This window comes from Lissotriton helveticus, chromosome 12, assembly GCF_964261635.1.
Source record: "Lissotriton helveticus chromosome 12, aLisHel1.1, whole genome shotgun sequence".
NCBI classification, from domain to species: Eukaryota; Metazoa; Chordata; class Amphibia; order Caudata; family Salamandridae; genus Lissotriton; species Lissotriton helveticus.
In genome coordinates this window covers 785,884,001-785,897,206 of record NC_136073.1, presented here as the reverse complement: position 1 = coordinate 785,897,206, position 13,206 = coordinate 785,884,001, and the positions used below count along the sequence as shown (strand labels likewise).

Here is a 13,206-nt window from a genome sequence, read left to right as displayed (position 1 = left end):
CGAGGGGCCGTTCATGCAAGCAAACACTGTGGATAGCAATAAAGGTTACAATGTGCCACAAGTTAAGTAAACGGGGATAGAGGTTGCCTATTACACATTTTCTTAGAGTACCAACCATTTAATAGATTCACAATACCTTCTTTTTGTCTGGCCCTTTACATCAATATCCCAGCATTGAGGAATCCACAGAACTCTTAATACACATCTACTCTGACCTGGAATATGCAAATATCCCACTATAAAGCCTTCTTTAGGGTCCACACATTGCAGATCTATTCTCATTAGTACTCTGCACCAATATCAGAGACATTAATGGGCTCCCACCACATCACCACTGGTTTATCTTACACCATTCAAAGATATCGCACATCTGTCATAATGAACATGTACTGTGATCTGCAGCAACCCCCCAAAAAAACACCACAGACCTCTACCTCTAAAGAACTCTGACAAAACTTATCAATGGCAACATGCATCGTGCACCAGAACACGAATACTGAGACACCTAGAGGGTTCCTTAAAACACCTGTAGATCGGATTACAGTGCTTTCACTAACTGCAATATTCGACAAAGCCTTAACAAGAGCTCCATATTAGCAAGCAGTATTCATTTGCACCCCTGTAATCCTAATTATTAGCATTTTGTATTTATGTGTGTATTATTATTTTTTTTACACACACAAGTGTAACTTACTTGGCCACAAAATGTTCACTCAGCGCAAACTCCTCAACTACTACTTCCGGGCGGCTTTGCAGATCTCTTCACACCCTGGAAAGTTACTTTGTAAAGAGCAGGATCGGAGTCCTCTTCAGAGTAAGCAAAAAAGAGGGCGTACCACTCATTCTTGGGGGTGGGCAGGGGGTATGTGGAAAGTGATTTCCCCACAAGGAAAACATTTTCCACACAAGAAACAAAAATATGCAAAAAACATCAGCTTTTGCATGCTGCTGCCAAGTGTATATTATGGGTTTCAATCCATGCAGAAAGTTAAAGAGAGTACACATAGGGGAACAGGAGTATGATTTGACGTTTATGATTTTTGCAGATTTATTGTGAGACCCAATGGGGCTTGCGAATCCCAAACAGGCATAAATCTACGCAATCACAGGGATAAACGTTTGGAAATGTCTTGGTACAAATAAATGATCCTTAAAGCTATGTATATTTTTTTATGAATATATATTGATGTCAGTCTAGCCTTGTACCACAATAATGCCCACACGTCTCGCAATGCGCCTTTCTCCTTCTGTCATGCATGAGATTATCATGACCCTCTGCTTGGACTTGGATTAACTGTGTGCTGTTATTCCAATACTGGGACACTTTCAGCACTCCTAACTAGACTCAACGCATTCCAGTAGGGAGTAGAAGCATGTCCTCCTTCCTGGTAAGATGACTCAGCTGGTTAACATGCCAACTATAGAGATCTGGGCAAGCCTAAGCAGGTCTCACTGAGAGTTTTTGAAAGGAAAACGTTTGAAAACAGTAGAAGAAGACATAGAATAAAGTACAGCAGACAGATCCATGTCTGAACAGTTAAGCAACAGCCTCGCACCGGCTTTTGGTCCCATTTCGCTCCTGGCCCGTCCCCGCAGAGGACGTCTAAGGGCCAGGATTTAAGAGGGGAGTCCATGGAGGGAGACCACCATCAACATGATGCACAGCGTCTGCCCCAGGGATTGCAAGGGTCCGCTTCCATTCTTCCGTCTTTGGATTGTCCTGGAACTCACCACACCACCACGCAGTCAAATGGCCAAAGTTAAGACATTTAAGTCCCTACCACTTTCCGAAACCTTCTCTTTGTTTTTTTGGGTATGTTCAACTCTGGTATTTGAACATGGCCCAACACAAAACCACTTGGCTGATTTCTTATTGGGAACCATTTTCCGTCCTCAACGACATTCTACTGGTGACCTGCAAACAAGATCGCTCCCCTATACATATTTCTCCACAAAGTGTGGAACAAAGGAACGTTTTCAAGGCATTGTACCCCATTTGCTGGATGGGCTTCCCCATAGTGATTTTCTACTCTTCAGAGGTGGGTTAGCTGGTGGGTGTGCTTAGTGAACTTGCAAGTTTGAAGCCACTTCTGCATCACTACGGAAAGGTATTTTGTAGTCAAATGGCAAGCTAACAGATATTTGAACATTTTTGCTAATTACAGTTTGAATCATTTTGTTTATGTTCCCTTTTGACCATTACTATCTCTGGTATTGTCCATATTTTTCAGTAGGTCAGTCTCTCCACAGCTCTGAGCTCAACATTACCCGGGACGTCATAAAAAGCAGCTTGGTTTCCATGTCGGGTGTGAGGCGACAAGCCAGGAACTTGCGTGACGTCCTTGACTGAAGAAGCTGCAGAACACCTACAGTGGGGAGAGGATAAAGAACCACACGTTAGGACAAGCGGTTTAAACAAGAGAAACCCACTCAACCCAGGCACGACAGCTCACCTCTGACCTTTATGAAACCCGGCTCTCTAAGTACTGCAACTATAAACAGCTCTGGAAACTCAACATCATGGCCCTCTGCATACACAGCTACTGAACAGCCCTCAACTTCACCCATACCTCCCAATCCTCATAAGCAGCACTGGCTGTCAACTCACTCTTCCCTGAAGGAGCCAGCACTAATTCAACCCAACTGCACTTGCAGCTAACTCACAACTGAGTACAGGAACCATACAGCCTTAAAATAAATATGCTAACCACGTGTAACTCCTGATATTACTCCTGTAAAGTAGCACTGTCCACGGTAGGTCCAGCAGGGACAGGGCCATGCCATCTTTTTTTTTTTAGATTTTGATTAGCTATATACAATTAATATAAAGGGGCATTATTTGCAAGGTCAGTGGTTGGCGTGAAAAGAAATCTAGCTAAACCATCAAAATAGGAGTAGCTCCTCATAGGCCAGGTGGTCACGAAGAAGTGAAACCACGAGGCTAGACGCCTGGAGGTCGCGAGACCTACCCGCCTCCAAGATGCCTGGAACCAGGCGTCTTGGAGGTGGGTAAGTCTTGCAGCACTGTTCCGGACCCATACAATTGTCTTGCAGTTTCTGCGGGACATTCAAATTTGCCTAAGGGGCATTGTTCTGCTCATCTTGGGGTGGAATTGTTGCACTGCAACCATCCAGGTGCATTATCATACATATTGAGTAGCCATCCTTTAAAAGAAAGGAGGTCTCATGCCCCTCAGAGGACGCTAAATCACTATTTTTGGTCCTAATTAAGTGCAGTCTGACCCTATGGGCAATCTAGGCATGAAACAGGTAGACCTCACTTAGCCGACAGCTATCTAGGTACATTGTGACTGTATGATGGCGCCACTGTTTTTACCTAGTCATGGTACCCTTACCCCATAAAAATTATTTTGAGGGCACCAGAGTCTATTTTAGACACTCCTCACCTTTCACTTGACACACTCTTGCATAGCCCCCTCACATGCATTATTCTAAATGGCGTTTTCGGATCAGAAGATCTCCGACAAAGAGCCCCCAGGCCCGTCAGGCATTGCAGCGCCGGCAAGACAAGGAACGCCAAATGATGAAGCATGACACCCTAACAGGTGAGTGAGGGCATCAAGATCGGACCTTCAGGTTTGCCTTCGACAGCAGTACTAGCCACGTGGTTTCACCTCTTCATGACCACCTGGCCTATGAGGAAGTACTCATATTTTGATGGTTTAACTAGTTCACTTCTGGGAAGAGCATAGGTGTAAGACATCCATAAATATTGATCTCTTCATCCCCCCTTTTTGATTTAATAGTGAAAAGAAATCTGCCATAGATCCAGAATATATTGACTATTGCTGTCATGTAAAAATTATACATCTGTCTACTATAACTTGGTTAGAAATCGACATTAATCAGTCACAAACTACACCTTACTCCCTCCTTGTAGAATAACTTGTAAACCACCAACTAGAAATAGGCGCTTTTTAAATGCAGACAGTTCACTATAAGCAGCACCCACCTTTAACCAATCACTGGAATTAAAAACAGATCTGTTGGCAAAGCTCATTCCTACCCTAAAGTCCCAATGCTAACCTACTACAGGGACAATACTCGTTCAAAAGGCTGCTTACCATCAGACACTGTTGTTACTGTACCTACACCAGACAGTTCTGCCAATACTGCCCCATGCTGATTTGTAGCATGATTAATTTTGAATAGCCATTGAAAAAGCTCTGCCGCTACAGCTTACTTGTAAGGTGCAACTCTACAACAATGTCTAAGATTGGGATCAGAGAGCTTTAAAGTACTGTTAAGTCCCTTGCTTGATGAACCCATGGTATCCCAGTACTGGTAGCATGCAGTTCTGCAGGCACGGCTTATTCCTGAACAGGGGCACATCCTACATTTGGGCTACCCAACTACAACCACACCCTCCACAGCAACAATCCCGACACCCCACACATCTGTTCTGGAGACTACACTGCTTGGTGCAACTCTCGAATCGTTACATGAAGTATTCCTGTGCAGTACAAGAGAAGCTGCCAAAGCAATGTGACAGTGATGCCTAAGCATTATGTGCGGTCCTTCCATACTTACTGGTCACACTCTCACTCACTAATACAAGTATTTCAAGTATGTACTTTATTCGATCAAAATTATCATAAAAGTGTATACATTTCCTGTTCTTAAAAACAATCCATAAAATACATGAAGCCAAATTACAAGGCAATAAATAAAATAAAAAGGCATATGTACAATGAAAACCAAGAAACTTAAAGTGCTACAGCAATGTAATCAAGAACAGTAATCTGCGTAGCCTACAATCGTCTAGGTCGTATTGTTCTTTATCAGCTTTGTACGCGTATGCCAAGCATTTCCCAAATACTTTGCTACCCCACACACGGTGGTCAAAGATGTGGTGTCTGTTAGAATGCGTTGAGCCATCCTGTAGTGCCTAAAACCCATCTCTTTGCATATTGGTTTCAGCCATCTTCTTCTAGCCACCCTATAGGCTTTCCATGCAAACAGAAAATGGGGTAGTGACTCTCTGGGAGCAGGACACCCTGGGCAAGAAGCATGGGGGAACCCGGACTTTTTCCAACCTTCAGTAAATTTGTTAAGTGGGAGAGTCCCAAACCTCAGCTTTAAGTAGAGAGACCTATCTCTTGAGTTTTGAATGAAGTCAAGAAATGGTTCAAACTTCCTAACAGGTTTGCGCTCCAAAAACTGTTGGGTTAAGGGCCCCCAGTTAGAACCATGTAGCTCCTCTGCCTGCACCCAATCCCAAAATATTTTCTTAATAATTTGTTTGGGTGGGGGGCATTGGCTCATCCAGGTTTCACCCAACCCCAGATTTAAGACCAGCTGTCTCAATTTACTCAACCACACAATCTTGTTGCAGCTGTACAGTTTGATGAGTTTGTCAAGGGCTGCCGCATAGTTTGCCAATTTGGGCGTCCTTCTCAGGCGTACCCAGAATAATAGTGGGCGAAGGCGAACTATGTCTTTAATTGAGCGAACTATGTCTTTAATTGAGCGTTTACCCATGTCCTGGAGAAGGGGCTTTAATACACTTTATTCCCCAACCCAGAAGGACAGAGCTGTGGGGAGGCCCTGTGTTGCAGGACTATGAAGACGTTTTCTAGAGGAGTTTTCTTGCCCGGAGGAATAGTTTACGTGCAGACTGACCCTTTCTTGGTGCTTTACTACTTCAAGCCATTTAACTGTAAAACAGGAATCAAAGATTTGAGATTCCAGCTAGGGCAAGCTCTGTGCCTCTTTTCTTTCCCCTCTCCACCAGCCTGTGAATGCACCACATGGCAAGGTCTGGTATCCTGTGTGCTATGAAGCCAACAGGGCTGGAGATCAGAAACCTTAAAGAGATCTTGATTCTTTCCCTTTTCAAAATGCCCACACGTAAATGTATCCCACTCAAAAACAGAGACATGTAGATGAAACTTTAAAATATTCTACTCCATTTTCAGTTCTCCTATTTTCAGGTTCAAAACAAATGGACACTTAAAGATCTCTACCTAAAACAAGTATTTGGAAAGTCAACCACTTTTACGTTTTTGGACCCATCAGGCTTGCATGTACTTTTCCCCGAAGCTGCACAGCATCAGCAAAAAAAATCCCCAAAAATGCAATGATGGCAAGTCAGCTTCTTGCGCCATTCTGAAGGCGCTATTTTCCGTTGTTTTATGGACCTATGTAAGATGGAGGATGCCCATTAGATAATTATTCAAAAAAGAAAGAAATAGCATCTTTCATACCTTCCCAAAAAAGTGCACAAAATAAAGAAAATACCTGCAGTACGAGGGTGCACAGGAGGGGGGAAAGCAGACAAAAGAAAGAGCAGCACAGTGAAGAAACACACAAGAAAGCAGCACACAAGGGAGAATGCAACACAGCGCATGCACCAGGGCCGCAAGCATCACACAGGGCGAAAGCTAGATAGCACGTGCACTCTCATGGAGTACTGAAAGAAAAAGAAAAAAGTAGTTCCCTAAATGTAAGCAGGGGAAGGATACAAGTCATCCAACCATAAGGGTCACAAAAAGGCTATGCTCCAGAGGAGGGATAAACAGAGGAATGGGAAAGCAAGCCATCAAATAACAAGAAAGCAAATCAGTGACAATAATGACATCCAATGTTAACCAATAGTCCGGTTCTAAGCCTACTCTACATTTTTGCACTGTTTCGTAGTTGACTACATAAATAAACACAATCATTGCCAAAGAAGCCAAAAGCTCTTGTCTTATCAAGCATACAACTGGTTTTAACTTATTCCCAATGTGAAAAGCCCCCCACTTGAATAAGTATAACATATATATATAACTAAAGGAGTGGCCCAGCAGCAGAGGTACAACAGCCCTGACGCTGAAATGCACTCCTTGTCAGGTGGCCGAGAACAAGTAATCAGGCAAAATGCCGTCACTCGCAGTGCTGGACAGTCAGTGGATGATGCGGACTGACCCACTGCCTCATGCTGTATGCTATGGTGGGGGGAAGCAAATTGTGACAACACTTGAACATACCAACTGTTGAAGACAGTTGACCTAAAGTATTTGTATTTATGTATACATTACGAATTTTCTAGAAAACAAGAAGCAGCGAGGCGAAGTGGTCTCTAGACCAGACCTACAACAAGCACTGGCAAAGCGGATAGGTCTGTCAATGCGTGTTTCCTTTTCAAAACGTTACTGGGAAGCTGCAGGAGCCTCGTCAATGTAAGAAAAATTGGCTGAGGTGTATAATAGTATTTTTGTCTCTAAAAGCACTTAGTGCAATAGTACTCAACAGCACTGAAAGGAACTACTTTGTGGGCAGATGTGCTCTTTGTGAAGGGGTCAATCACAGTCAAGTTAGCAATGGCTGTAGTGGCTGCCCAGTTGCCTCATGCTGTAGTGGGTGTAAGGAAAATGCGAGCATTCGCATAACAAACCAATGGATGAAAAATGTCTGGCTGCACTTGAGACCTAAATTAAGCACTCAAGGATCTCCCACGTGGAAGGAAAGTAGAATAGGAGAAATGCACAGGAGAAGGAGTGAGAAGATATAAATGCACAATATAACAAAGAAAAAAAACATGCCCCAAGAATCAGCACTGTACTCCGAAAGAAAAGAAAAGCAGCACAGTATACAGTGCTTCAATCCTTCAGGAAGCGTCACCTAAAAATAGCTCTTCCCGACAGCGTCAAGGAGGCTGTGAAGAAGGAAGTAAACGATGCCTTGCTTAGAGGCAGAACATGGCACTCCACCCCCTGCTGAAGCCATTCTTCCCTCCTCCAAAGGACTAGAACACCAACAATGAAATAATGAGGACAAGTCACGGGGGCAACTAATGCACGCTGAAGCACAGTGCAGCGATGGGAGTAGAGTACCTCCTCACAGAACACAAGGGGTGCCAAATCAGTATCGAAGAACTGCACAGTTACACGAAGAAAACCGACGTCAACCATCAACAACATACACAGGCGCGCCCTCACAAACCTCAAGTATGGCCAGGAAAGTATTAACATTTGCATAACTAATAAGGAATTGAACATACAACAATACGTAGACTGCTTTAGTGCGCCTCACTGAAATAGCCTCGTATTTAATTACATCCATGGATTTTTCCCACAACTGTGCACCCCAAATCTGCAGTAATTCTCAAACCAACATTATATTACTTAGGTGCTATGTAGTGTTTGAAGATAGCTGCTGCCTGCAGGATTTTAAGGCCTTTAGAAAACTTTTGCACCCAATACAATAAAGTGAGCAAATCTGGTGTGTGTGGATGTATGATTGTTGTCTGCATGCTTGTATGTTTGAGTCCCGAGTGCCTGAATGTGCATGGCTGTGTGTGCAGGGATGAAAAGCAAAGGGTCTGTGACTCGTGGGTGCATAGGTCTCACTGCATGCAGGACTGTGAGTACATAGGACCAGACAATGCATTATGAGGACTCCATCCTATTAGAAGGGATTCTAGAATATAGTTTGACCCACCACAGAATCAGTGATCAAGTCAAGCACTTGCAGATGTATGTAACCGCCTCCTTCTAGCGTCCTTAAAAATGTAAGCGAGGGAACCATAGCAAAAAAATGCAGCAGCAGCAAGATCTCAAATCAGGATGACAAAAGGTTTTGAACGCATGCACACTACGTGCTCTGCAATCCCAGGCTCAGTGCTGCACCTGTCCAAAATGTTGAGGGCCACCAGTTTGAGCTGGTCCCCCCCTGCCCCCCCCACCCGCCCATGAATTTAAACATGGCTGACAAGTTTTCTGTCCTTATGAGTGCCATTTTCCCCTGGAGAATGGGGAGAAATGCTTCGAGGTATAGTTTGATGACTAGAAGTTCCAAGTAATTGATGTAGCGACCCTGGTGCTGTAGAGGCCAAGTGTCCTGGACTGTTATGTGGCGAAGGAAGGCACCCCATCCCACAAGAGAAGCATCTCTGGCGATAGCCACCCGTTTAGAATAGAACTGCTGCTCAACATATTATTGCTATTGCACCAGGGGAGATAATGCTGGGCCCTTGTTGTTACCAACACTAGGTCATCCCACCTTCCTTACGTGTGTGACCATTGTCACGATAGACACTCTGACAATGGTATTGTGCAGTTTGGCATGTAGGACAGTTGGTATGCAGGAAGCCATCACAGCAAAATGGTGTAATCACAGTGCAGACAGTGAAAGCACGATATATCTGAAAAAGAGGCAGCAGCTGTTGGAATGCCATTCCCATCTGCTGGTGTGGCCACCCCGGCCTGTTTCTGCATTGAGAACTGGTTCTAGGAAGGGCTACATTTGCTGTGACTGGAGAGGAGTTATGTCTTTTTTCCACTGGTGAACCCCAGTTTGCGCAGTAGAGACACCGCTATTTGAGTGCGGGCTAGACACTGGACTTTGGTGCTGCTCTTTATCATCCAGTCATCTAGGTATGGAAACAAGTGAATAGTCTGGCTGTTTTAAATTTTATTAGATCAGCTTTGGTGATTAGAAACAGATACTGAGTCTTGACGGAAATTAGCTTTAAAAACCTGTATTGTGATTTTTATTTTAAGTTTTTGTAAACATCTATTGTGATTTTATGGTAGATTAATTGCAATGTCCTTTTAAAACGTATACTTTTATGATTTCTATATGGAATCGAAATAAAGTTATTTGACTTGACTTGAATAGTCTGGCTGCACAGATGTGCTGCCACTACTGCTAGACACTTTGCAAAATTGCTTACGGCTAGTGTAACCCCGTGAGTATGCACCAGTATGCAGTGGGTCAGGGATAACCACCCCTCTGGTGTAAGCTGGCTCCCGTGAGGCTGGTTTGTATTTCCTTTCAATGCAAGAGGTTACCACTCTGGCCTTCACTGGATCTTCGGAAGGGTTTGCCATGGTCTTCAGCATGCTCTTGAGCATGAAACTAATAGATCTTTCAGTTCTGAAGAGGGTTTGCAACAGGAAATCATCTTCATCCTCTACTGCATGCTGGGACTGTTGAGCTGCACTTTGTATGACAGCATGATATGCATTAGTATTATCTGGTGGGGACAGCTTTACTGGGTGTTGCTCTCTTAAGATCTGGGTCAACTATATATTCTTCCACGGATCTTCCCCAACCCCTGTAGTATAAAGGGCTCTTCCACTGGGTCCTGGGGGTATTAAGGACTCACTGGGTCGGACTCTGTGTCTTGCATGTCAGGTGGTGGTGGTGAGTGTGCAGGTGGAGGCAGTGGAAAATGTGAGGACGGTAGTAGGGTAAAGTAAGGAGGGCTGGTGGCCATATTACTGATTTTTTTTTTAGTGCTTGTTGGTGTTAGAGGAGGGGGTGAATGTGATTCGACCTAGAAAGGCGAGGCACTGTTTCTGGAGTCAGAGGCTTCGTGTGGATTTACAGTGTTTGGAGGCATAAACAGTTTCTTCAATCAGATAAACGATCTTGCTAACCGAAAATGTGGTAGTTCAATCATCTTTAAAAAAGCACAAGCAAAAGGTAATTTGTGAAGGAGTTAACAAAGAGAGATGAAAAGAGTAGAAAGTGTGGTGATCTCAACATGTCAGAGGTTTACCAAAACGTGTTCACTAAATTCCAGAGGTCGGAATATTTCATGTTTCAATGAGGACTCCAAAAATATCAGTGCATCTGTGGAAAGTTGACAGCGGAAGGAGTACAAAATGGTAAGAAAAAACTTCGAAATAATAAAGGGAATAGGAGTAAAAAGTGGTACAATATGCATTCCCATGTCTTTCGTTCTTGTTAACACCCTTGCCTTCCCGAAACGACACGACGGAGCCCTGCGCTGCTTTGGCGGCTGCCTCGGAGCGGGGAGCTCATTATAAAATGTGTGAGGAGTCCCGGCCATGATTTACCAGGCTATGTTGGAGCCGGGAACTCTCGGGCCGCCAGGGCTCATTATTAAATGTGTAAGCAGTCCCGGCCATGAATTCCTCCCGGGGGAGGCATATTTGTACCCGGCGCTAATCACCGAGAGGCTTCGTTAATCCCCGCAGACTTGTTGCTGGAGGTCTCGCGGCTGCTGACGTTACCTGCGGGCTAAATGCATCTCGCGTCCCTTTCAGTGCGCACAAGTGGAGGAGAGTGTAACGAGGCCGCGCGCACACCCCTCCCCGCGCGCAGACCCCTCCTGACGAGGCCGCGCGCAGACCCCACCTGACGAGGCCGCGCGCACACCCCTCCTGAGGCGGCTCGCGCTCGGCTGCCTGTCAAGGCGCTTCCCGCCACAACTTTCGGAGGCTCTAGAATGGAACCATATCTGATCCTGGGAAGGACAGGCCATTCATCACCCCCGGAAGTCAGGATCCTGCTGCCAGCCCGGTGACAGGGCCCTCGCTCAATCTCAAAATCTCCGTTTTGATCTGATGCGGAGCGCACAGGAACCAGCGAAGGAGGGGACGAAAGACAAATATGTATTCACCCACAGCAGGGCCGGTACGGCAACATCCGAACCGGAGCTTGAGAGAGCTACGGGGCGGATGACAGAGCTTCGGTATGAACGTATTCTTCTCAGTGTGTGGTGGGGAATGTGCTGCAGAACATGTGCACACCGGGAGAAATAAAGGAGTGGCCAAGGTTCACTCCACTTCATTTCTGACAAAAACAGCTGAGCCCCCAGAAGCTCTGGGACACCACGGCTGGGTAGAGAGGGGGCGAAGATGGTCGCAAATGATTTTGTCCACGAGTAGGGCTCTAGTTACAGCAGTGTCCTTTAAAGTCGGTCCTTGAGGGCCGGATCCATGCCAGATTGGTGGGTCCTGGAGGGCCGGATCCAGGCCAGATTGGTGGGTCCTGGAGGGCTGGATCCATGCCAGACTGGTGGGTCCTGGAGGGCCGGATCCAGGCCAGATTGGAAGCAGGGGCGGCTGGTGACATTTGAAAGCAGTGGGGCGTAAAAGTTGGGCATGACTTTTAAGCGAGCAAGCGAAGCTAACAAAAGTGGGTACAGGTTGGATCCTCCTCCCAAGAGAAAATTGGAAAAAGATAGGCAAATGGTGAATTTTAAAGCAAAGATATTATGCTATTAAGTGGCTGAAGATTTGCTTTCAATGTAGGAATTGCTCCCTGCCAAGTAATAAAACCTTCCTACTGAACAAAAGCCAGTGTTTACATTATCAATATCGATTCAATGGCAAAACATACTGCTGGCACGGAAAAGCTATTAATTTAACAGTATGACGTAGGGCTCACACCCACTTTAAACACTTATGTGACCATAGGCACTTCAGTGCGGGGATTGAGGGACGGCAACTGGTGTGCATCACACGCTCATTGTTGCTGACATTATCTAAGACCTGCGAGACAGTTGGCACTGCTTGCCAAACACAGTGGCAGCATTAATGGCAGACAGCAAAGTTAAGGAATAACCCCAATGACCTCTGTGGTTTTTAAGGCCCGCTGCTCGTGAATCTGGGTTAGAACTGCCAGGGACCTTAAGTGAAAGAGTCATTTAGAGGCACATAACCTAGCAAACGGAGCAGAAGACAGCCCTTTCAGGGCTCCAGAGAAAGCTTGCTATGTCTGGTTTAATAAGATCCACTATTGTTCCCTCACACGGTGAATGGTGATCCGAGATACTTCGAGGAGCATCCTGTGAATGGGTCATTAATGGAGCGAGAGACCAGGCGAAGGCTTTTGCAAGTATTTGGGGCACTTCCCTCACCTTGCCTGTAATGTGATGTCGCGCGGGGGATTAAATATATTATAAAACTTATATCACCGTCGGTCCCGGTCCGCACCTCCTCTGCTCCTCAACCCCTTGGCGCCTTCACGTTGTCGAATGGCACTGGCAGCCCCTTGCAGCCAATCCTGGCGCTGCAGGGGCACAGGTTACTCTACGCCCACAGCACGCCCATTATGAGTCCGGAGGGCTCCTAATGGGCATGCGCAAAAAAGCACGAACACAAGTGCGCATGCGTGGGCAAAAAATTCACCCTCCGTCCCCACTCATGCGCACTCGTGTTGCTGCCTGCCTGGTGACAATCATGTCAATCAACATGACGCCTCCCGACGTCATGCTGACTGGCATGCATTGTCGGTGTCTCCTGCGGGCTACGCCCCTATGGACGCACCGCGCCTGATTGGAAGGTCCTTGAGGGCCGGATCCATGCCATACTGGTCGGTCCTGGGTGGCCGGATCAATGCCAGATTTGTGGGTCCTTGAGGGCCGGATCCATGCCAGATTGGTGGGTCCTGGAGGGCCGGATACTGGTGGGTCCTGGAGGGCCGGATCCATGCCAGATTGGTGGG

The 13,206-nt window shown here is 45.8% G+C and overlaps 1 protein-coding gene across 1 annotated transcript in view; it reads right to left on the bottom strand.

Moving 5' to 3' along the window:
• The window catches only part of INTS3 (integrator complex subunit 3), a 649,525-nt gene that overhangs the window by 292,098 nt on the left and 344,221 nt on the right, over positions 1 to 13,206 (bottom strand). The window contains exon 9 of the mRNA XM_078670092.1: positions 2,269 to 2,366. Within this exon, the coding sequence (XP_078526218.1) occupies positions 2,269 to 2,366 (98 nt within the window). The remainder of the gene's footprint in view (positions 1 to 2,268; positions 2,367 to 13,206) is intronic.